This window comes from Sarcophilus harrisii, chromosome 1 (genome assembly GCF_902635505.1).
Source record: "Sarcophilus harrisii chromosome 1, mSarHar1.11, whole genome shotgun sequence".
Classification (NCBI taxonomy): domain Eukaryota; kingdom Metazoa; phylum Chordata; class Mammalia; order Dasyuromorphia; family Dasyuridae; genus Sarcophilus; species Sarcophilus harrisii.
The window spans coordinates 130,391,608-130,418,026 of NC_045426.1; the positions used below are offsets into that span (position 1 = coordinate 130,391,608).

Consider the following 26,419-nt stretch of genomic DNA (forward strand, 5'->3'; position numbering starts at 1 on the left):
AAGAAAAACTAGCCGAGCCCCAAGTGAAGGAGATAAGACTTTGAAGGAGACAATAAAGGATTTGGACTTTAACTCTTGGCTACATTTGGGGTGATTACTCTGAACTGAAATGAAGGCTGCCTACAGAAGCCTCCCAAGAAACCTGTCCCAGAGAACATTACATTTTAGAGAAGAATATTACATCTATGTCTCTATGTAGTTGTGCCTATCTGTCTGTCTCTGCCATTTCTGTTGCCAAAAGATGCCTGTGGCTTTGAGAAGTTGAATCATATCCTGGGTCACATAGTCAGCATGAGTCAGGCAGGACTTGAAGCCAGGTCTTGACTGTGTGGATGGTTCTCTAGGCATTGTGCAAGGTGAATTATTAATTCATCTTTATATAACATTTTGAGGCTTACAAAACTTTTGCCTTATAACAGAGATAAGCAGCATGAACTTATTCTACCCAAATAATCATAGAATCAAAGATCTTACATCTTGATCTTGACCTTAGCCTCTCAGATAAGGCAGAGTATTTCCATTTTACAGATGTGGCTTAGAAAAAAGTAATTAGTGGCTTACTTAAGGTCATGCAGGTTAGTCTGTATCCTAAAGGGGAAGCAAATCTTGAAAATCCTTTCTCCTAGTGCCATATATTAGAAACATTGACAGAAGAAAGAAGATTATTTTTTCAGGCTGATGGATCTCTTGATTTTCTGTCACAGGAGATCATTTTATGAGAGGATCCAAATCAATTCCAATTGATCATTAATGAATAGAACCAGCTACACCCAGCAAAAGAACACTGGGAAATGAGTGTGGACCATAACATAGCATTTACACTCTGTTATTGTTTGCTTTCATTTTTGTTTTTCTTTCCAGGTTATTTTCATATTCTTCCTAAATCCAACAAGATAATTGTATAAATATATATACATATAGTATTTAACATATATTTTAACATATTTAATATGTATGGGACAACCTGCCATCTAGAGGAGGGGGTGGAGGGAAGGAGGGGAAAAGTTGGAACAGAAGTTTTTGTAAGGGTCAATGTTGAAAAATTACCCATGCATATGTTTTGTCAAAAAGAAAACTATATCAAAAAAGATATCATTTTATTAGAAGATTATTGAGCCGCTTACAAAGTACTAAGCAAAATAAAGAACTTATAATTGAATGTTTTTTTCTTTCATTTAATTTTTTTAAAATTTCAAATGGACATAGATTTCATTTTTGTTTTCTGAGTACTTTACAGATGTATGCTCTGAGGGTTATAAGTTCAAAAGTGAAACCCAAACTGGAGATTTTGTTTGGAGTTAAAAGAATTTATTTCTCATGTTTAAGTGGTCAGTCACAGATAAAGTAGTTTTTGTTTTTTAATGCCAATTTAACTGGGAATTTTGGGCAATTTGGACAGGGATTCAGATAACAAGAGAGGGAAACTTTTCAGCTCTGACATCTCCTAGCTCACCATCAAGTATCTGTATAGCATCTTTCAGGTTAATAGGTACCTTTTGTACTTTTAGAAATCAGGCAAAAGAATCATGGTGGCCTCCTACCCTTGGAAATTCTGGAATTAAGAGAATTTACCTGGCTTACTTTCTATAGATTATCCTATCCAACAAATGTAATTTCATTCAATAAATATTAAGAATCTACTGTGATCAAAGCATTGTGCAGGGTTCTAGGAATACAAAAGCAAAAACAAAGCAGTCCTTACTTTAATAGAATTTACATCCTTTCTTCTAAAGAAAAAAAAATTATTGATGTCTTTTGTTTTTACCCCACTATCTTTCCAGATATACACACCCTCATATCTCATCACTTCTCCCTCCACCCCAATTGAATCCTTTCTCATAAGAAAAAAAAATACAAAATAAAAAAATATTCTGCCCTCCTCTCTTCCCTCTTTTTGAGGAGAAGGAAGTGTTTAGGACGCTAGGACCATTATTGGTTTTCCATTCATTCATCATGAGTTCATCTTTTTCTAGTGATTTTTTTCATTTTCATTGTTGTAGTCAATATTTATGTTCTCCCATTTCTTTTTATTTCACTCTGTGTTACTTGATATACATCTTCCCCTGTTTCTATGAATTCTATATATTTGTTAATTCTCGCTACACTTAATATTTCATTACAGTGATTTCTCTACTTTGTTTTGACATTACCTAATGTCAGTTGAGATTATATAGTATAAATTTCTATAGTTATATAGTATAGCATAGTTATATAATATAAATTTTAATGAATTCATTTAGAATGTTGTTGTTTATTTTCCCTTCCTCCTTCAGTGTTCAGCGACACACATAGATGAACAGAGAAATTGGTTGGTAAGAGGTTGGGCAAAAGTTTCTTTTCTGAACTGGAGACAACTGAATGTCTTGCTATGAGTTCTTGGCATGGCCTGAAACCTTTTCTTTGGTTCATTTTAGTGCCCTCAGGGGCTCTTGATGTCTGGAGAATTGTGGAACCAGTTTCAATGGGATATAATGTGAAAATATTCTGGAAGGTGAGTTTTTTTGGACTCAGGTTTCCAAATGCTTTCTGTATAGCTTCCCCTAAATGTTCCATGACTACTCTAAGATTTGCATATCTGAAATTTATTTCATCATTTCTCCCTAAAACCTGTTCCTTTTCCCAACTTTTCTATTTATTATTAAAAGCATCCCCATTTCCCCCCAAATGCTTATAATTCCAGTGACTTCTTTGATTTCCTACTTCATCTTCACCCCTGCAACATTCAATCACTTACCAAGTTCTTTTTCCTCAGTATCCTTCACATTTGTTCCCTCCTTACTATTTTCACTGCTTCTACTCTAGATATCCTCCTAATATGCCTGGACTGTTGCAATAGTTTCCTGACAGTTCTCTCATTCTAGTTATTTGTCTCCTTCATGTCATCCTAGATTAAGCTTCCAGATGCCCAGTTTTGATTGTTTCATTTTCCCAATTCATTGTGGTCCAGGGGAAAGAGTGCAGAATGTGGGACAGTTGTCCTGGGGTCAAATCTCAGCTCTATTCCTTACTACCTTTATGATCTTGGGCAACTCATTCTCCTTTGTGAGCCTTAGTTACTCATTCACAAAATGAGGGCATTAGACAAGATGATCTCTAACAAATCTCCTCCACCTCTAGATCTATGATCCTATTTATAATATTTCCTTGCTAAAAGCAGCATATTTAAGGTTTTTTATTTTAAATATGATTTTAAATTTAAATATCAAATTTTTTTATAAGGACAAGATATTTAAAGATATGTTGGGGGTAAGAAGATCAAAGAAGGTTAACCTTATTGTTTAAGAGTAGATGAAATGATAATAGACAGTGAAAAAAGACAAAACCATTCAATAATGATTTCTTTGTCAAGGAGGATGACATCAGAAAGGAAAGATAAATGAAGAGATAAGAGGACATAACTAAACTTTCAATAAGTTTAAATCCTTCAGTTCATATAAACTACATGCCAGAGTTCTGAAAGAACTGGGAGATATGGCAGCTGAATTGCGACTGGTAATCTTTGAAAAGTCTTGGAAGAGGGAGAAAATGGAAAAGATGTTGTTGTTTTTAAAAGAGAGAGAGAGAAGAAATGTTTACAATATTGGCAAGTGAACTTGATTTTAAATGCTGGCAAAATTAAACAAAAGTAGAATTTGTGAATATTTAGAAAAAAGAACATCAATCAGTAAGAGTCAGAGTATCTTTTTTTTCCCTTCCAAATGCAAGTTGAATGATAGAAAAGAATAAGTCCATAGTGCAGAAGAATAATGATTAATTATCAGAAGAATCTTATAAAGAGAATAAAGCAAAATCTTCTTTATCTTTTGCTTTAATTAATGTATATTGCTTTCATTGACAATAAGGATGGCTATAAAGGAGTGAATATGTATTCAAATTGTTGTGTGAATTTTCAAAATGTGCTGTGAATTTACCAAAAAAAAAAAAAAAATCCACACAACTAAGTAAGTTCCTGAAAAGGCAAAAATAACTCAGACGATTTTAAGCTAGGAATCTTATTCAAACTCATTCATACCTATAATTTATAAGAAAGAGATATATTTTGTGAACCTGGAACAGAGAAATCCAATCCAAGATTATCTAAATATCTATCTTTATTCTTTTTAATAATATTTTACTTTCTCCAATTACATGTTAAAACAATTTTTAACATTTTAAAAATAGTTTTGAATTCCAAATTATATCCTTCTCTTTCTTCCCTCCTCCCCCTTCCCTGAAATAGTAAACAATCTAATATATATAGATATACCTATGCAATCATGTGAAATATTTCTATTTTTATCATTTTGTACAAGAAGATTCAGACATAAAAAATGAAAGAAATAAAGTGAAAATAGTATATTTTTGTCTGTATTCAGACAATATCAATTCTTTCTCTGGAGGGAGATAGTTTGTTTCAACATGAATCCTTTGGGATTATCTTGGATCATTATATTGCTGAGTATAGCTAAGTCATTCACAATTCTTTATAGTATAATATTGTTGTTATTGTATATAATGTTTTCCTGATTCTGCTCATTTCATTTTGCTTCAGTTCATATGTCTTTCCAGATTTTTCTGAAATCGTCCTTTTTTTCATTTCTTGTAGCACAATAATATTTCATCACAATTATATACCACAGCCTGTTCAGCCATTCTCCAACTGATGGATATCCCCTCAATTTCTGATTCTTAATCACCACAAAAAGAACTGCTATAAATATTTTTGTTTAAGTATATCCTTTCCTTTTTAAAAAAAATCTCTTTGAGATATAAACTTAGCGGTGATATTGCTGTATGAAAGGGTATGCAGAGTTTCATAGCCCTTTGGACATAGCTCCCATATTGCACTCCAGAATGGTTGGATCAGTTTACAACTCCAACAAATTAGTATCCCAATTTTCTCAACATTCTCTCCAAAATTTATTATTTTCCTTTTTTGTCATAGTAGTCTGATAGGTATAAGATGGTACAGAGTTGTTTTAATTTGCATTTCTCTAATAAGTGTTATTTTAGAAGATTTTTTCATATAACTATAGATAGTTGTGGTTTCTTTGTACAAAAACTGCCTGTTCATATCTTTTGACCATTTGTCAGCTGGGGAATCATTTGTATTTTTATAAATTTGACTCAGTTCTCTACATATTTAAGAAATGAGATCTTTATCAGAAATACTTGCTCAAAAAATTTTTCCCCAATTTTCTGCTCTCCTAATTTTGGTTATATTTGGTTTTGTTTATGAAAAAACTTTTTAATTTTATATAATCAAAATTTCTCCTTTATATTTCATAATAATATCTATCTCTTGTTTGATCCTAAATTCTTAACTTATTCATAAATCTAACAGGTATACTATTCCATGCTGTTCTAATTTGTTTATGTGTCATCTTTTATATGTAAATCATATACCTATTTTGATCTTATTTTGGTATATGATATGAAATGTTGGTCTATACCTAGTTTCTCTAGTTTTTCCAGAAGTTTTTGTCAGATAATGAGTTTTTGTCCCCAAAGCTTGAATCTTTGAGTTTATCATATACTATTACTATGGTCATTTAGTACTGTGTGTTGATACTTAATCTATTCCACTGATCCACTATTCCATCTCTTAGCCAATACCAGATTGTTTTGATAATTATATCTTGTATATAATGATACAGTTTGAGATCTGGTACAGCTAGATTACCTTTCTTCAAGGTAATCTTGACGATTTTTTTCCACTGAGATTGCCTTGATATTCTTGTCCTTTTGTTCTTCCAAGTGAATTTTATTGTTATTTTTAGAGTCAGAGCATCTTAATCAAGAGTAAGTCATGACAAACTAATTTCATTTCCTTTTTTGACAGGGATGCTATCATGGAAAGATTGCAGAAGTAGTTTACCTGGGTTTTAGCCAAGGATTTCTCATATTCTTTTATATTAGTTTTGTGGATGATATTGAAAGATGTAAGCTAAATGTCCACTTGGATAGAGTGGAATACCCAGGAATCAATTTTCTTTGAACTCCTGTGCTGTTAAACATTTCTATCAGTGACTTGGTTGGAGACATAGATTATATTCTTATCAAATTTGCAGATGAAGGATAGTTGGCAGGGCTAGTGAACATAGTAGATGGCAATTAAAACTTTTTTTGATAAGATAGAATGGGGGGATATGACTAATAAGATGAAATAAAATGGGGATAAATTTGAAGACCTACACAGTTCCAATTTCAGGATAGGAGGGAATAGTCAACTAGAGAGCAGTTTTGCTAAAAAGTTTAAAGTCTATAGTAATCTGCAATTTCAATAGGAGTAAATAAAGGAAATGGTATCCCCAAAGCCCAAAATCTTAGTCTACATTGAGGGAGAATCATGTACAAAATAAAAGACGTAATAGTCTCACTTCTGAAAGCTTCCTCTTAGTAAAGACATTAACAAACTGGAACACTCTCAGAAGACAGTGACCTAAATAGTGACTAGGAAGCCATGTAGAATTGATTGAGAACTTAGAATCTTTAACCTACTAAAAAGAGAGTTTGGGAAAGGGCTGATATGGAGAGGAAGGGAGGTGGTGGTAAAGAGACAGGAGAGCTGTCTTCAAGTACTTGAAAGGCTGCCACAAAAAGGAAAAATTAGGAAATGATTAAGGGGCTGAAATTAAAAAAAAAAATGAATAAGGAACTATAGAGTCAATTAAGTTCAATGTAAGGAAATACTTCCCAGCAATTAGAATTATTTTGAAGTAAAATGGGCCATCTTGGGTGGTATGGTGAATTTTCCTTTCCTTTTTTAAAGTCTAGTACAAACCTTAGGGTACCATCTCTAGTCATCTTGATCTATATTTGGCCACTAGACCCAGATGGCTCTGGAGGGGGAAGGGAAGATGGTGATTTTGCACAGCCTTCTCTCTCTTAAATCCAATTCACTTGCAAGTCATGACATCTCCTTTCTGATGTAATGGTCCTCTTCTGGAGCAAAGGACAAATAACAATAAATCTTAATAATTGGAGCTTCCAAGAAGTATAAATTTCTATTGGTGAAAAAAAGAAATTCTCAATAACTCCTGCCAGCATTTTCTGTTACAATAAAAAATTGGAAATAAGGTGGGTATACATCAACTAAAGAATGTGTGAAAAGTTATGAAACAGGAATGCAATAGAATAGTCATGGGTAGTAAAAAAAAAAAAAAAAAAAAAGCCAGAATTCAGAGAATCATGGGAAGATATATATGAACTAAAGGAAAATAAAATAAGTAGGACCAGATGAACAATATATACAACAGTGAAAATGAAAAGTTCATAAAAGAATTTAAACTCTGAGTTTTCAGTTGCTCAGATGATGGTAATGGAGACTAGATAATGAAATGTTTCATGGGGAACCAGGAAGGCAGAAGGCTGCACATATTTTTAGAATGTGGTCAGTGACAAGGGATGTTTTGGGTGTGGATGGGTATATTCAGAAATGAGAGGATTATAAAAAAAACATTTAATCACTTATGGAAAAGCAAAAATGTGCCTTATTTTCTCCAGGGCCAGGTCTGCTGTGCCTAGGACTATAAGGATAGGATGTTTGAGGTTTTTATTTACATTGGAGTATCCAGAATTCTGCTTTAGGTACCTGAAGTTTAGAGGTCAGAAGGTACTGGTCACTTTTGTATTCCTTCAACAGTACAAGAGTCAGCATCTAGTCAGCAATAATTTGTAATTATTCTTTTTTCTAGGTCAATATAATACTTAATTTTTTCTGGATACATTTTAGCCTCAACTCTAGCTCTTTTGATTGTTGATAGTATTCCAGAACTTGCAGTTTTTTATTATAGTCACTGATAGGTCCTGTGCAATTCTAATTGTACCTCCAACATATTTGAATTTGCTTTATTGTTGTTGTGGTGGTGGTAGTGGTTATTGTTGTGGTTTGTAAAATTTTCTCTTTGAACTGGGGGTTTCAAAATTTGGCAATATTGTTCCTTTATGTTTTACTTATAAGATCTCTTTGAGGTGGTGATTGGTAGATTTTTTTTTTCTATTTATACTTTTTCCTCTTGTTTGATCACTTCAGGACTGTTGTGTTTTGTTTTTATTTTTGGCAAGGCAATTGGGATTGAGTAACTTGCCCAAGATCATACAGCTATTATTGTCAAGTGTCTGCGGCTAGTTTTGAATTCAGGTCCTTTTGACTTTGGGGCTAATGGTCTATCCATTACACCACTTAACTGTCTCAGGACTATTTTCTTTATTATCTTTTTTCTTGCATTATTGTGTCAAGTATTTTGGGGGGGATCATAAATTTCAGATAGATCACTTATTCTTATGTTTTGCTCTTGGTCTGTTCTTCATATCTGTTGTTTTTCTTATAATCTCACATTCTATTCTATTTTTTCATTCTTTATATTTTGTTTTATTGTATCTTGGTCTCTAAAACTTCACTGGCTTCTCTTTGCCCAACTCTAATTTAAAAAAAAAGTCATTTTTATTCTTTAAGACTTGGGATCTCCTTTTGAAATGGAAGGGATAACAGAGACCCACTAATCCAATTCCCTCATTTTGAAGATTAAGAAACCAAGGCCTCCCCCCCCCAAAAAAAAAAGGTGAAACTATGTTCCAGGATTATAGTGTGCCAGGACACAAATTACCTTTTTTGATTCCAAGTCCAGTACTCCCAGTTCTCCTGGTTTTTACTTGACTGCCCATTCTCAGATCAAAATAAGTGACATGATTAATTTAGAAAATCATGCTCTCAATAGTCACAATAACCATGACAATATAAATAGAAAGAACAACGAAAGAGCAAAACTAAACACTATGACTGAGTTAGACCATGGAATATAAGTGAGAGAATATATCTTTATTCATTGCAGAGATGGGGAATGATCAATATGGAGTATTGTATTGCATGTACTGTCAGGTTCTGTCAATATATTGATTAGTTTTGCTATACTGATTCTTTTCCCTATTTAAAAAAAACAAACTTTGTTTATAAGATATACTTGCTAGGTAGATAGGAGAAGATATTTTCAAAAACAATGTAAAGTAAAAACATAAGTATCAATAAAAATCATAATCACACACATATGTATGTATATATGTGATTTGGAAATATTAGAAATCTCTAGGGAGGAAAAAAAATCTTAGGCATGGCCTATAGAGTGAAGACTATTCTAAAATGTTTCTCAATATTTCTTTTCAGCCTCTACCAACATTTCAAGCTAATGGAAAAATCCAAAATTATATCATAGTTATGAAAACACTGGGGGAAGTGCATAGGGAGGACATTTTCTTTTCTGAATCAGACAGTAATAGCACTGAAAAAATTATTGACCAACAGTCCTATGAGATTAGTGTTGCAGCCTTCAATAGTGTTGGATCTTCTACCCCTTCAGTCATCGTGGTCTCTGGAGATACTGAAAACAGTAAGTATATATCCTTTAAAAAAAAATCTCACAGGAAATTATGATGCTATCCTCTGTCTTTTGATTTTTACATAAAATGTTCTTTCCAACTTAAGAGATAAAAGAAACTGTTGTTAGTTGCTTCTCTAACAACAATAAAAAGTTGTTAATTGCTTCTTATCTTGGGGAATCTTTTTATGGGTAGCGGGTTCAATTTTAATTTCATTTGGAAGCCATACAAAGCACTGTGTAAGGCCCTGGAATGGAATAGCACAAAGTCTTTGCCCTCAAAGGACTTTTACTTTAGTAAAACATATACATATACAAACATATATATATAGCAACTCTCATACTTATTGCCAGTGCTCCCTCCTCTTCTTCTCCTCCCCTCCCACGCTTCATCACTGGCTCTGCTGTAACTCTTTTCCCCTCAACCTCCATCAAACATGCTGATCAAAGTTGGAATAGGGGGAGAAGGCTACTCTAAATCACAACCCTCGGGATCCTTGAAAATAACTATATCTACAAATGCTATAGTTCATGAGCCTCCAGTGGTATATTTCCTGTTTAAAAAATATAGTCACAAGTACTCAGTTAACCTTTATCAAAACATTTGTTGAAAATGAAAAGATATAACATTAATATAATCTTGTGCCTATAATTCCAATCCCATTTTTCTATCTGTTGACAGTGTCCTTCAGGAGAGTGGGCACACATTAAAAACATCAGAGTAGTAAAGCACACATGTAAGAAATATATCTAGCCAGCATAATTTAAAATTATGGTAAACTTCAGTATCCACTTTTTATCTTGGGAAGTATCCATAAAAGTTCCTCAGTGGATGTGATTTCAGCATGAAACAGATAGTTCCACTGTTGAGCTGGACTTAATTTACAAGTTGATCCACTGGACTATTTCTCTGATATTCTAAATTTAGACTGTCACTTCCAGTTTCAAACTTAGGTGATATCTTTTGCTGAAGTAGTATTATATTCTTTTAGGAAAAGGTAGTGACCCTCACCCTAAACTTGACAAAATCCTCCTCAATTCTGTGCCTTTGACAAAATACTTCTCTTCTCAGCAATAATAGGTAGAAAATAAGGAAAGTATCTTCTGTTCTTCACTTCTCAGCAGATGACAATAAAATGGAAAAATTTAGCATTTATTGGGTGATTACAAAGTGCCAGAAACCGTACTTTAACATAGCTTACAAATACAAGGGGGAAAAAAGATCTTACTTTTTTTTTTTTTAAGATCTTACTTTTAAGGAATTTATAATGATGAAAGACAATACATAAAAGAGATCTGGGAAGGGGACGGTACGTATACAAGGAAATGCAAAAGTTCAGAATCATTAATGAACAAAAAGTAGAAGCAAACATGGTTGGTCTAGTGTTTCCTGAAATGATGATTCTGGGCAAGAAAGAACTTATCAATCAGAAGGAGGTGTCTGTAGGGGAAGAGACCTCAGCAAGTTATGAAGACTATGGGTTTAGGGGGAAAAAAAGTCCAGAGGATTAGGAGGAGAGCAGAGAAAAGAGTAAACATAGATAGCCTGAACATTTCCTGAAAGAGAGAACATTAGCCTTACTTTGAAAGTCAATTGGAATCTACTTGGCCCCAAATGACAGTGTGACGAGATAGTTACAACAATTCTTTGATAGATTCTAAAGTCTGTTGTTTTGTTTTTTGTTTTTTTAAATCTTTCTATCTCCCTACTTTATCAACTGGGTTTCTTATGCCCAAGACCTCAATAGATATAATTAATAACCAAATTTTCATTTTCTGATTTTGTCTTCAGAGCCAAGCACAACAAATCTAATCTTTCAAAGGGGCCCACTGTTGATTCTTTTTTATGGGAAATTAATTCTGGCTCTGTCCTCAATCTTTCTAGCTTGAGGAAAACCAATTATAAAACTTCTTCCTCATCACATAACACCAATCCTTCAGTCTCTCATAGTCAGAAGGAAGCTCACCAAACCTTCACATTTTGAATTAGCAATAGAAAGAAATATTACATGTGCTCAACTGACTGAGCCCGTCAGTGCCTCATTGTCTATTACATTATAACTAAGGGGTTATAAAGATGCCTTCTGGTCCTTTACAGTTTTAGAGCTTTAAATCCAGCTTTGAGTGCTTATTAGCTGTGTGATCTTGAGCAAGTCACTTAACTGATATTTGTTAATTTTTCTCCAATAAAAAAATGGAGAGTTAGTTAATTAGAGTTAGGAAGGGTTGTTGAAAGGGTCAAATAGGATAATATTTGTAAAATACTTAGCACAGTGCCTGGCACATAATACATATTATATAAATGCTAGCCCTCTGTATACGTTTATAATCTTCATATATAAACATTTAGCTTCAAATATGGACATATATCACAATAGTCTCTAATTCACTGTACTACCTATACATTAATTTGTAAAATGGCATATAGATATCTGATGCCATAAATATCAGTTCTGCCCTTCTTCCTAGTTATCTTTTGTGAATTACCAAATATAGCTATTGTTCTTCTTTCCATGTCATGCCTTTCTTACCTGACTTGGTAACTTTCCCCTTTCAATTTGAAGCTCCTCCTGATCGGATTAGCAAATCTCTCTGGCAGGTATATTCTCACCCCCAAAGTCTATATTCTTGTATTTTAAACCATGGTCCAGAATACCACATCCTCTCCTCCACTGAGTTCAAATTTAGCCTCAAACACTTAGCACTTACTGGCTGTGTGACCCTCAGCAAATCAATTATGAAGAAGAAGAAGGAGAAAGAGGGGATGGAGAAAGGAAAGAGAAAAGGGAGGTTTTACACATGAGACCTAGAGAGGTTAAGTGATCTTCTGTTAGTCAATCAATATTTATTAAGTACTTATTATGTACTATTATGTGCTAAATGCTGAGGATACATCATGAGGCAAAATACAATCTTGGTCCTCAGGGAACTCGTGACTTAATTGGGGAAAAAACAAGCAAATGAATATGTACAAATTATATATATATATATATATATAAAAAATATGAAAATTTGTAGAGGGCCACAGATAGTAGGGGAACTCTGGGGAAGGAATAAGACCCTTCAGCCCAGAGGGAACCTGCTAATAATATCTGGTTCCACTCCCCATCTTCCCTAAGGTCTCTCAGCCTTCCTGAGAAGTCAGGGGATGGTGACAACCTGTGTTGTGATTAAAGCAGAGGGATACCAGGTGGAAGAGTGATACCAGGTGGCAAACTACATACAATAGCAAGTAGTTTATGTGGTCCCATGTGTACAGTATATACTTAGTGCATGTGCAGTATTGTTTGGTTACATAAGGGTATAAGGGTATATAAGGGTGAAAGAACTTGGAATAAATGGACTCCATATTTTAATCATCCTTGAGAGTCTCACCTCATCACTCCTCCACTAAAATGGTATGTTTTTTCACCCCGGCATGGGGACTCTAGAAAGCACAGTATGTTTTGTCACCCCAACTTGGGGGCTCTAGAAAGCAGGGCACAACAAAGATTAGGAAATGATTAAGAGATTAGGAAATGATTAAGAGAGGGAAACCACTAGTTAAGAGAAATTGAGATGATTTCCTAAAAGATGAGGTTTTAGATGGGACTTTTGGAAAAGAATGGTAGAGATGAAGATCTTTTCCCAAGATCATCATTATCATCATCTTCAACATTGTATCATCTTCATTAATATAGCAATTTGAAGTTTGTAAAACACTTTACAAAGGTCTCATTTTACTTCACATGATCCTGAGAGATGTGTCATTATTATCTCCATTTTACAGATGAGGAAATTAAAGAAACGAAGTTACGTAACTTGCCTAGAGTCATAAAGCTGATAAGTGTCTAAGGCTTAATTTGAATTCAGCTCTTTCTGATTCCAGGTTCAGAGCTCTACCATTAACTTCCCACATTCCTCACATAGTTAGGAAGGAGAAAGGTGGCATTCAGCCTCAGTTACTTTTTTTTTTATTATTATAGCTTTTTATTGACAGAACATATGCATGGGTAGTTTTTCAACATTGTTCCCTGCAATCACTTCTGTTCCAGCTTTTCCTTTCCTTCCCTCCACCCCCTTCCCTAGATGGCAGGCAGTCTCATAAATGTTAAACATGTTAAAGTATATCTTAAATACAATATATGTCTACATATTTATACAGTTCTCTTGTTGCACAAGAAAAATCGGACTTAGAAAAGTAAAAATAACTTGGGGAGAAAAACAAAAATGCAAGCAGTCCACATTCATTTCCCAGTGTTCTTTCTCTGGGTGTAGATCAATTCATCACTGATCAGTTGGAACTGACTTGGATCTTCTCTTTGTCGAAGAGGTCCACTTCCATCAGAATACATCCTCATATAGTATTGTTGTTGAAGTATGTAATGATCTCCTGGTCATGCTCATTTCACTCAGCATCAGTTCGTGTAAGTCTCTCCAGGCCTCTCTGTATTCATCCTGCTGGTCATTTCTTACAGAACAATATTTCATAACATTCATATACCACAATTTACTCAACCATTCTCCAATTGGTGGGCATCCATTCATTTTCCAGTTTCTAGTCACTACAAAAAGCAGCTTCAGATACTTTAATTCCAAATCCACTCTTTTCATTACATCTTCTAAGTCACCAGTTCACTTCCCAAACTTTCCTCTCTTCTGAACTCCATCTGCAGTTGTAGAAGTGAAAAGGGATATCTGAAGATCGTTAATGACTCTCTATGGGTAAGCTATTCAGTAAGGGAAAGAAGTACCCAAAAGTTGAGGAAGTCATTACTAACCCTCTTAATACACCCTGCCCACAATACATCTCTATACTAGGGCCTTTGTCTACATTAGAAACTCCTCTCCCTTCTTACATGTTCCTAGAACTTTTTTAGGCAAATTACTTTACTTCTCTAGGTCTAATTACCTCATCTTCTTCCCTTTACTTTAGCCCCATCACATTTTACCTTATTGTTGTGTTAGAATTTGTTGTTATCATCATTCAATCATGTCTGATTCTTTGTGAAACCATTTGGAGTTTTCTTGGCAAAGATATTAAAATGATTTGTCATTTATTTCTCTAGCTCACTTTTTACAGATGAGGAAACTGAGTCAAACAAGGTCAAGTGACTTGCTGATGGTCTATACAGCTTGTGAGAGTTGGAGGCCAAATTTGAGTTCAAGAATCTTTGTGACTCTAGGCCCAGGGCTTTGTCCACTGTGCCACCTACCTGCTCCCATTTTATCTTATATTGTGCTTTTTGTGTATACATGCCATGTTTTCCTATTCCCACTGTATTTATAAGCTTGAAGGGAAAGACTTTTGTCATTTTCCATCTTTGTATCCCCACTACCATCTCAGTGCCTTACACAAAATTAACACTGAATGTTTGTTAAATTGAGTATTTCTACTTGGAGATGAAATTATATTTTAAAAGTTCATTTTCTGGAGGTTAAAATGTACAGTTCATTTAAATCGAGCAATGTTTTCTTCTAGGTGCACAAAACATAACAGAAGAGAGAGTTAATGGCACAAATGATGGAATATATCTGTCTTGGAAACCTGACCCAGCAAAAGCTGAAGGCTATATTGTAGATTGGTGTAACTATCCCCAGGATGCAGTCTGTGATTTCCAGTGGAGAAAATTCGGTCCCAATACCACCAGTGCAATCATCAGATCCGGTAAAGACAACCTTAAGATTAATTAATGTCTTGACTAGATGACCTTCCCTTGCTAAGCCCATTAGACCAGAACTTCTGAACTGCATTCTAGGCACCTTGGTTTGGCTTTCAGCTCAGTGAATGATGAGAGTTTGATGTTCACAATATCTTATTTTAGGGAATTGCATATATTTTCACTTCTCTGAAAGTGGACCTCTCATTGGAAACACTTGGGCTGAATCTTGGGCTTTGTTTCTATAGAACCCCATGAGATTCCTCAGGTAGAATATAGTATATGTAGATCCTATTTAAAATACACTTAATTCTTTATAATGAGGTGTGTCCATCTATATAGATTTAAGGGGGCACTGGTGTTGCTACTGTCCTGCTTTAGGTATATTATTTTGAGTTGCCTCTTTGGAATGGCAATCATATTAGATTGTAAATTCTTCTTCAATATGACCCATTTAATATATATAAGTATCTGTCATTTGATTTCTGTAAATCCGATGTTGAAAAATTGTCCTATATCAACTTTAAATTCCCTTCTTTCCTTCCTTTTTTCCTGTAGGGAAATAAGGTACCATTGCAAGTAGTTATAATGCACAATATTATTTCATGAGTACATTACAGTTACAAGAACAAAATGCCCTGTGTGGTTGAGAGAATGGGGTGATAACCAACTGAGGGATCAAGGTTTTTTTTTTCTTGGAGTAGGTTTTGAGGAATGGGTCAGAACTTAATAGGAAGAAAGGAGAAAATTCCAGGCAATAGGAACAGCCCAAGCAAAGGCATAATCAGGAAAAAAAAATAAATTAGGGAGGGGTTATTTGCTTGATAAAACAATCCAACATAGAATGAATTAAAAGAGAAAATTATTTTAGTGTATTTTAACTATGATTCCATTTTCAAAAGAATCTCATTACACACTTTTTAGGAACATTTATTGTTTAAAGCAAAATACACTTATGTAACATTTACTTGTTATAAGTGCTTTGTGCTTGCTTGGGATTGATTTCACATTAATTTTCACAATGCCTTCTCACTTCCAGCTCCATGAACACAATGTCTGGAAACTTATTCTAAAGGCTAGTAGGACAGATGGGGGAAAAAAAACTTAGTATATGTCCTCAAGGAATGTGGAGGGATACCTCTGTGTGTGTGTGTGTGTGTGTGTGTGTGTGTGTGTGTGTGTGAGAGAGAGAGAGAGAGAGAGAGAGAGAGAGAGACAGAGAGAGAGAGAGAGAGAGAGAGAGAGAGAGAGAGAGAGAGAAGAGACAGAGAAACAGAGAAAGACAAGGACAGAGACAGAGACACAGAAAGAGCGGTACCCTGTGCCCTGTGCTAAACAGTCAGATGCGAAAGGCTTGGTACTTGGATAAGATGCTCCTCTGGTCCAGGAGAAGATATGAAGGAAGGCCTAATTACCTTGGAAATGGAGGGCCTGAGAGCATATCTAGATAAAGGACACTGAAAGAGGTAAACCACAAAGTATGAAAACTAAATGCTTTACCAAACTGGACTAAAATACCCTAAACTAAACCAAACTAAAATAAATATCTCTATTAATTTTTCAGTAATAATGAAAATGCTATGACTATCATTAACAAATCTCCCTCTGCATCCACAGCTGCCTTTCAGCCTGGAGTGAGATACAATTTTAGAATTTATGGACTGTCCACAAAACATGAAGCTTATTTACTAGAGAAAAAAACAGGATATACTCAGGAGCTGGGTAAGTTAATATTGCTTGTGTGATTAACATATTCAGAATGGATCATCTGGAAATGAAAGATTTCAACCTTTAAACCATCCTTGTCTCATTTCCCCAGCAACCCAATAATATTATTTTTCAAAGTGTTGCCAGTTCATATTGGTAAGATCCTAACTGTCATGGGTCCACATTTTACAGCTATTAAAATCAGCCATGTTAACTGGTTACATTAATTTCATAGAACAGTTAGGTGGTACAGTGAAAATAGAGCCCTGAGTCTGTAATCAGGAAGTTAAATCCAAAACCAGCCTCAGATAATTCGTAACTGCATGACTAGACAAGTCACTTATCTGTAAATTGGGGATAATAGTATAGCACTTATAGGTGGCTAATTGGTACAGTGGATAGAGCACTGGGCCTAGAGTCAGGAAGACCTGAGTTCAAATCCATTCTCAGACACTTACTTATATACATGACCCTAGGTCACTCTATTTGCCTCAGTTTACTCATCTGTAAAATGAGCTGAACAATGAAATGGTAAATCAATTCAGTTTTTTTGTTGTTGTTGTTTTTTGCCAAGAAAATTCCAAATGCGATCATGAGGAGTAGATTATAACTGAAGAAACTGAGCAACAACAATCACTGCCAGACCAAAAGACCCTCATCCTTTCCACATCCATTGTCTAATTTCATACTGTTACTTCCTAGAATATTCCTTCCCTCCTATATGAGCAATATCACCTCCACAAAACAATATGATATAGTGAGGAAAACACTAGACTTGAGCTTATTAAGTTGATGTGGTTACCAACTGAAGGATCAGGGAGCCATTCCTGGAGTAGGCAATTTCTTCATTTTCCTATTTGTAAAATGAAGAGGTTGAACCAGAAGAAGAATCTCTTAAGGAGCCTCTTCTACCTCTAAATCCTGTTTGTAATTCCTCTTCTCTACAGCTGCCTCTCACTTATTTTTGGCATAGATTCTTACATATAGATGCATCAAGGTCTAGTTGTCGGTAGAAACAGTATAGTAGATAGACTTCTGAAACAAAAGCATCAACAAGACTTGGTTTCAAATCCTGACTCAGATACTTATTAGCTGCAAAACTGTGGCCAAGTCATTTCACTTCTTTCAGCCTCAGCTTCTTCATCAGTAAAGTGGAGGTAAATAGCACAACTTCACAAGAAAGGATGTGCATATAGGAGTTAACAACCTTTGAAGTATTATTTATTTTAATTTTGTTTAAAACTTCATTAAGTTTGGTCATGTAAGATTTTCTTTATTTTAATTTCATTTTGTTCACAATTTTGTTTTTGTTCATTTAAGATGAGTAGAATGAAAGCATTCTGGAAATTAAAAACAAAAAGAAAGAAACTTTTTCCCCCAATTTCTTTTCCTAGCACTTGATTGCAAACCAATTGTGACTGTTGAGAATTTGGCTTCTACGTCATTGACCTTGAATTGGAAGGATAATTGCATTGATGAACCCCAGTATGGCTTCTTTAATGGGTACCACATTTATATGAAATCTGAAGTGGGAGGATCCTGTGACCAAGAGACAGAAAAGCAAAATTTTTCAGGTAACACTTACTTAGACATGGAAAAGTTATCTCTTCCTTTTTAAATATATGAAAGATATTTGTCAATTTAGAATGTGATTTTTGACAGGTAGTTTATCTTTGTTCTTGAGTAAATTAAGTAAATTGTCTTTACAATGTTTGTTTTTCTCTTTCTGCTTACTTCATTCTGTATCACTTTGTACACATTTCCCCACTTTTCTCTGAAACCATCCTGTACATCATTTCTTACATGCAATAGCATCTCATTACCATATTTTGTTCTGTTCTAATCCAACTGAGAGACACTAAGTTTCCAGTTCTTTGCCACCACCTGCTTTAACCATGATTTCAGAGACCATGATGAGAAAGATACAATAGATTCAACATGCAGAATGGAAAATCAATTTTTAGACATGGGATTTTTTTTTTTTGCTTAACTATGCATATTTGATTATAAAGTTGCTTTTGATAGGGGGAAAGAGAAAATGAATTCTTCTTAATTGAAAAGAAATACAAAGGATAAAAAAAAATTGTTAAATTATAGTGTAAACAAAGTTACACTGAGGATGTTTAATTAATTTTAAAAAACAACTAGTTTCTACTTTTAGAACCATTTGTACATTATCTCCGTATGCACACAAATAAAATAGTAGTAAGTGAACCTCATCTACTCACTAAAGCAGATCAAAGCAGGAATAGTGCTGACCTTATTAATGGGAAAGTAGAGGGAAAGTATACAAATCCCTTTTTGTGAAATTAATCAAAATCCTGTCAAAAACCACGTCTGAAGTAAAAACTATTTTAGCTCTTCAGACTCCTTCCTATTCCCAGAATCATATTGGACACACTAAACTCATTCTTTTTTTTTTTCTCCTGGGGATGATAATAGCCTCTGATTGAGAGAGTTGTTGTGAAGATCAAAGAGATATTTATAAAACAAAACAAAACAAAAAACCAAAAACCTACTTAACACAGTAGGGAGCTAGAAAATGAAGTAGATTGAGTGCCTGATATGAAATCAGGAAGACTCAGATACCTAGTTGTGTAACCTTGGACAAGTCACTTAACCCTGCTTGCCTCAGTTTCCCCATCTGTAAAATCAGCTGGAGAAGGAAGTGGCAAACCACTCCAGTATTTTATCAAGAAAACTCAAAAATGGAGTCATGAAGAGTCAGGCTTGCTTGAAAAGTGATTGAACAACAACAAACCTTAACATGGGGCTTGTCACAAAGGAAGCAGTATATAAATTCTTATTTCTTTCCCTTCCCTTTCTGAAGCTGCCAGATGCTTGTGTGTGTGTGTGTGTGTGTGTGTGTGTGGTGTGTGTGTGTGTGTGTGTCTGCCTGTCTGTTTGTTATATCCTTTACCTGAAATAATAAAAATCTGACCTGTGGGAGGGAGTTAGAGGGGAATGGTGAAAGAATGACTTTTAGGAAAATCCTAAGGGAAATATAAATTTTAAGAATGAAAAAAAATTTAAGACACATGTGAGATTGTTAACTGCCTAGGCCATTCCTTCAAATCATGAAAAACAATGCACAAGTTAACTCTTATCTCTTATTTTTTTTTACAAAATAATTTTTAATTGATGTCTTCTGTTTTCTCCTTAGTTTATAGAGAACTGATAATTTTCTTTTCTTTTTCAAGATAATATAATAGTCTGTAAATACACAGTTCCGGATACAAAACAAAAGACTTTCAATGTGAAAAAATTACAGCCAAAGTCAACATACAACTTTGAAGTTAAAGCTTACACGGGCGGTGGAGATAGCCTTGGAAGTTTTATAAAGGTCACAACCGGAACCCCTGAAAACTGTGAGTTAGAAAAATCAAAAACTCAGTAAAGAAGGGAGTTGGTCCTTCCTCTGTTTATTCCTCAGTACTTGATATGGATTTCTCCTTTGCCTCCATCAGTTCTTTTCTTTGAATTATCCCTTTTGGGTATGTGTTGTTCCTCTTCCTTATTCAACCCCATTTCCTCTTTTCCTCCTCTTTAACTTTTCTTCTTCCTCCACCTCTGCCTCCTTCTAATATATACTCCCACATAGCAGAAACTATTTTATGGGTTTTGTTGTCTTTTTTGTTTGTTTGTTTGTTTATTTTTGTATCCCTAGCCTTAAACATAGTATCTTGAAATGGGTTAGGAGCTTAAATATTCATTGAAGTTAATTTCCATTTAACATTCAACTATTCATTCAAACATTTTTAGACAGTAAGTACAAATCACTGAGAATACAAAGCTGAAAAATTATACAATCTTTGCCCTTAAAGAATTTATAATCTAGTAGGACAATCCCACATGCATGGAAATATATTTCAAGGAAGAGTGTGTAAGGAAGGTCAGAGTAGCTCAAGAAATAGAATAAATCATGAAAAGCTTGACAGAGGAGGTGAGATGTGAAGTAGGCCTTGAAAGAAGAGAAAGATTTCCACATGGGAAGATAGGGTTGTAAGGTCACTGAGGGTGGTGTGGAGTAGGGATGGGGATTTTCTTTCAGGCATGAAAAAGGGGAATAAGAATAGGGGATAAATTAAGCAGAGAGAATTGAAAGAAGGCAAAATAAAAACAGGTAAGCATTTTTTTAAAATCTCCATCCAAGTTTCCAGTGACATAAGGAAAAAAAAAAAAAACACTTGTCTAGAGTCTAGCAAATTGAATAAGAAAATGAGCAGAGGATTATCTGTCCACTTGTCTGATAACTGGATCATTGGATATGAACAATTCGCTTACTTTTCTAGAATAATTCTAAATTATTTTCTAGAACAAATGAACCAAACTGCAGTTTTATTAAGTATATTAATATGCTGATCTTTCTATAGTCTTTCCAACACTCTTACTTCCCATTTTTTTCCTAATTTAAGGGGCTATTTAATTTTCATTTCTCTTATTATTAGCAATTTGGTATATTTTAAAAAATATAGCTGCCCAGGGTTTATAAGTTTATTATATTATTCATATCCTTTGACCTCTTATCTCTCTATTGAATAAAGTGGTGTTTTTTTAAAGGTAATGTGTAAAGAATATCAATATTGATGAAGAAAATATTGGAAAGGGAAAAAATTAAATTTCTGCCATGGATAAAGTCTGAGGATTAATAAACTTTATTTTCCACATGCAGATTTATTTTTAATATTGAGCTTATGGTAGAAGTAAAAGTTATTCACTGAAAAATTATTCTTCTTTCTTTAGCCAATTTAATAATGACTATACTATTTCCAATGGCCTTCTTTTCTCTGCTGCTCATCATCGGATTGAACTTGAAAATTCAGTGGTAAGTGTTATGAAACTTTTAGAGAGGGGTATGCCTTATTAAAACAAGAAAAAGTCAGTTAGAATTCAATTGAAAACCATTGAATTTTCTAGGAGGAAAAAACAGAAGAGGAAAGAGAGAAAGAAGCTACAGACTTGATTATTCAACTAAGTTTTTAGTACTATTTTTAGTATACATGAATGAAGAGAAAAAGATAATTTTTTTGTTTAAAATTATTTCATATGGAAATGTTTTTATATATTGATAATTTAATGTCACTTTTATTGTTTTTCTAGGGTGAAGGAGAAATGCTTCCCTGATATTCCAGATCCTTACAAGAGCAGTGTCTTGTCACTGATGAAATTCAAGGTGAAAAACAGTGAAAAAGTACTACATAATGAATGTGGAAGAAGGGAGCCTAGCAATACTAGATACTGCAAAACAATAATCATATCAAAACAATTTTATGTAGGCTAATAAATAGAGGGGGAGCTCAGTGGAACAGTTAGATATACATTTTACAGATGAGCAAATGAATTTAGTGATTGATAAAACAAAGATTAAGTTTTGGGATAGGGCCATGCTATTCAACAAAAACTATTGGGAAAACTGGGAAGCAGATTGAAAGGAATTACCTTATAAATCAACATTTCATACTGTTTACCAAGAAAAGCTCTAAATGGGGAGCTGGATTAGACATAAGGGTCATATCACAGACATTTGTGAGAAAAAGGAAATTAACTGTCAGAGCTATCTATGGATAGTGGGGAGAATTCATGACCTAACAAAATATATACACATATATAATTACACATACATAGTTCCATTCTGAAATATATTATGTAGACATATATCCATATATGCACATATATACATGCATGGCATGTATACATACATATATTTATATTTGACATGACCAATGCAAAATTTGTTTTATTTATTATTATATATTTGTATGTTTTGATTTTTTTTTGTTACTTTCTCAAAGGAAAGGGGGAGAAAGCAAATTTTTGTTCATTGAAAAAATTAATTTTAAAAATGTTAAAAATAGACTTTTGAGAGGGACAAATATCAAGAATAGTAAAATGGTACTGTCCATCTTTACTCCCAAGTAGGAAACTAAAAATGAACAGTTTAAAGTAGTTTGAATTCTTTGCTTTTAAACCATCATCTTCAGTTGGTTACATTTGCCTTCTTTAGCAGTTATTTTCTTAATTTTTTTCCCCAGGGAAATATTCACCAGGCCACACTGAACACCAGTGACTGTATTCCTGACGCCATTGAAGTTGTGAACAAGTCAGAAATAAGTAAAATGCAGGGATCGAGGACATTACTTATGGGGAATGAGATCACCAAACCTGCCTATCTCTACCTCCTTCCAACAGGAAAAGATGCCTTGGACTCTCAAACCTGCATCTGTTTTGAGAATTTCACTTATCGTCAAGATGCATCTGACTCTGATTCTTCTAGACAAATTCAGATGATACCCACTGACCCCACGAGATCTGTGGGGCCTGCTGAGCATTTACTAAATGCAGAAAAAGACTACATTGGATCATTGGACAATATTCCTGCTGGAGAAGCCAGTTTGAATTATGTATCCCAGTTGGCTCCAACTGGGGCCATATCTGGAGACAAAGGCAGTACTTCATCTAATCTTGAAGCAGCACCCTGCTCAGAATATAAAATGCAAATGGTGATGTCCACAGGCTTGGCCCTGTCTCTTCTTCCAGAAGACGACAGACCCATCTCAGTTACCTCTTTAGATCAGCTTGAAAAACCATGCTAACCAGTATACAAATTTTATATCTTCATGCTGCATGATATTAAGAGTTTCAAATTCTCAGTGTTTATGGGCTGGAAGCATGTTTGTTACTGAAATCATTGTTCAGTCAGGCACAGGGGCCTAGGACTGCATGCAAAAGGACTCCAATAGGGCCATGGAAATCCTATTGAGCTTTTTGGCCAGAAGGACATTTTGAACATTCTTCTGCTTACCTTGGAAAAAAGGCTGAACTTAGAAACAATATACAAGGGAGGTTATTTACTATGCTGTCTCTTCATATAATAAAACTAATTTTCAAATAGGTACTTTATCTTTCAATTTTTAAAAAGGTTGATTTTAAGATTGGCATTTCAGAACCTTCAAACTTCATTTCTGAGAGAAACTTTTTCCACTGAGTGAGCCCTACACTTAGTACTTTAGAAACAAAAGGATTATACTTGGATGCTCATTTTATAAATTGAATCTCAAGGCAAAAAATTTTAGCATACAACTTGGTGGGCATTCATTCTGGCTAGGTACTTTGGGAAGAGTTTTTGAGGAATCTTGGAATTGATGTTTTGGAACATGTATTGAAGTGATCTGAAGATGATGTGGCTGCATGTACACCTGAAGGGAATGAAAACTAAAGTGACTATAACAAGCTGTAGGACATTGACACTTTCTACCATCAGAGGCCCTTCTACTTTCTTTCAATAATTTGGCTTTATTTTTTCCTACTGAGTTTTTTCCCTAAAATATGCCATTCTTCATCACTAACTATTCTTTTTCCATCAAGAATATCTCATTATATGAGATAATTTGTCTTATATTTCTTCCCCCTTTTCCTCTCCCAAGTGTATCCTGCTTCTCTTTCCATTTCCTTCTTTAAGATCATCAAGCTTTAATACAACTATTTCCTGAGCTCATCTAATTGGACTCCTTTTAGGCTCCATAAAAGATCATCATATATAATTTTCTTGTATCTGAATCTGAGTACTTTATCATTTAGTCCTTTATCATTGTTCATTCATGTTCATTTTAAATGTTTCTCATCAAGAATGCTTAGCAGATCTCTATTTCATTGAAGATCCATTTCTTCCCTGTAAAATTATACTCATTTTTCCTGGTTGTTATTCTTGATTGTAAGCCCATATCCTCTTACTTCTTTATATACTTTTCCACTTCTAGCATAGATAATCCACTTTATGCTGATAGCTAAATAATGTGTGATCTTGACTACAGCTGCTTGGTACTTGAATTACTTCTTCCAGCTGCTTGCAACACTTTTTTTTAATTTGCACTAAAGGCTTTTCATTTTGGTTATATTTCCCAGATATTTTCATTTTAAGGTTTCTTTCAGAAGGTAAATTCTTCCAATTTCTACTTTGTCCTCAGGTTTTAAGAGATCTGGACAATTTTAAGTTTCTTAAAATAGGATGTCTAGGTCCTTTGGTCATGGCATTGAAAAGCCAGTAATTCTTAATTTTTTTCACTAATCTGTTGTAAACAACATTTGGTTTTGGGATGAGATGCCTTATATTTCTTTTATTATTTCCCCCCAACTTTTTGTCTTTTGAGTATTTCTTATTGCCTCATGAAATCAATGATTTCTGTTTAAGTTTTCAGAGAGTTTGTTGTTTGGGAAAGGTTTTGTAATTCATATCAAGTTGTCAAATAGTTTTCCAACTCTTTCATTAATTCTCATTTCCTCCAATTTTTTAAGTACTTCCCCTTTATACAAAGATTTATTTTTAAGATTTTGCTTCTGTTTTTCTAGGAATTCTAGTTGCATCTACACTTAAGCTGTATTTTTTCTGACACATTGCTTAAGGATGTTCTGGAGTCATTCTCTTCTGCATCTGGGTGTTGGAGAATCTGTGTTACCAAAAATAGCCAGTTAGGGTAGGATTCTTTTTGTTTTTCCATTCTTCCTGACTTCAGATTTGATATTAGGGCTGAGCTTGGCCACATTTCTTGAGGGAAGATGATCCTATTGCTTTCTTGATATATTGTGTATTGTTATTCCAGATCTCAGGGACAGGCTAGTGACCTGCAAACTTTCAGCATTCCACAAGTGGCCTGATTACAGATGTCTGATTGTCAACCCTTTAGTCTGAGCTCTGCAAGTTTCTGTCCTGGGTTTGTATCTATGCAAAAGTAAACTTCCAGACTCTGCCCATTTTAATGCCAGCTGGAAAGTTCTGTTGACTCAGAGAAGCAGAAGGCTTCCCTTTAATCTAGGGATTTCCCATTATTCTTCCACAGGCTGGGCTAGACACTGCTAGAGGATTTCATTGTCTCCTAGTAAACTACACTATTTCTTTGTATAAACTACCCTTTCTTCTTTTTAAATGTGATTTTCAAAAGGCTAGCTACATTATCATGATTTTTCACACAAAGTGGCATCTTAATTGCAACACACTTTCAACTTTGTGTTGGAATTCAATATAAAAATGATTTGATCCACAGAAGTTTGCTTCATGGTGAACTTTTCCATATATATTAAAGCAACAAACCAGTATTGGAACAGTACTGAAATGTTAAATCACCAGCCTCCCTTTCCCCAAATTGTTAAATCAAGTTATTTATACATAATCACAAAGCTAATTCTTCTATTAAAATTTTTTGTTTGGATTTACACTATAAAATTGGAACATAACTTATGCTATAAAGTTGTTACAATTAGTCTTAAAAATAATATTGCAATATTTTATTGATCAAAATGAGTTGAATTCCAGGCAGTTTTTCTTGTAATATTTTCACCAAAAAAGCCATCCAAGAACAAAAAGGAATGATAAAATTTTCAAAAGGAAAAAACACTAGGAATATTACTTGTTTTTAAAAGAGAGTGTTGCTTCATCCAAAAGGTGAAGTTCCTGCAGTTCCCATGCCCAAGTGATCACAGATATCTAGGAAAGACTGAGTTTTTTTCAAAATTATTACCAAAAAAAAAAAAAAAAAAAGCTTTCGGGAGAAAAATGCTAAATGTCACAACTACATGTTACTGATACCTATTACTGACGTAGATATCAATTTGTGGCTTGGGAAAAAATACTTTTGTCTGGTAGTAGTTGTTTAAGAAGCATTATAATCCAATTCAATTCTTTTAAGTTATACCTATAGTCATTTCCATTTCTTAAATTAAAAGAAA

General features: G+C 34.1%; 1 protein-coding gene across 2 annotated transcripts in view; it reads left to right on the forward strand.

Annotated features, from left to right (window-relative positions):
* The window catches only part of OSMR (oncostatin M receptor), a 66,004-nt gene extending 39,674 nt beyond the window's left edge, over positions 1–26,330 (forward strand). For both annotated transcript variants that reach the window (XM_023496124.2, XM_012541429.3), the window contains exons 10-18: positions 2,415–2,491; positions 9,143–9,365; positions 14,815–15,000; positions 16,610–16,714; positions 18,094–18,273; positions 19,900–20,067; positions 21,443–21,524; positions 21,800–21,872; positions 22,732–26,330. In XM_023496124.2, coding sequence (XP_023351892.1) covers positions 2,415–2,491; positions 9,143–9,365; positions 14,815–15,000; positions 16,610–16,714; positions 18,094–18,273; positions 19,900–20,067; positions 21,443–21,524; positions 21,800–21,872; positions 22,732–23,292 — 1,655 coding nt within the window. In that variant the 3' untranslated portion in view covers positions 23,293–26,330. The remainder of the gene's footprint in view (positions 1–2,414; positions 2,492–9,142; positions 9,366–14,814; positions 15,001–16,609; positions 16,715–18,093; positions 18,274–19,899; positions 20,068–21,442; positions 21,525–21,799; positions 21,873–22,731) is intronic.
* Positions 26,331–26,419: the final 89 nt, after the last annotated feature.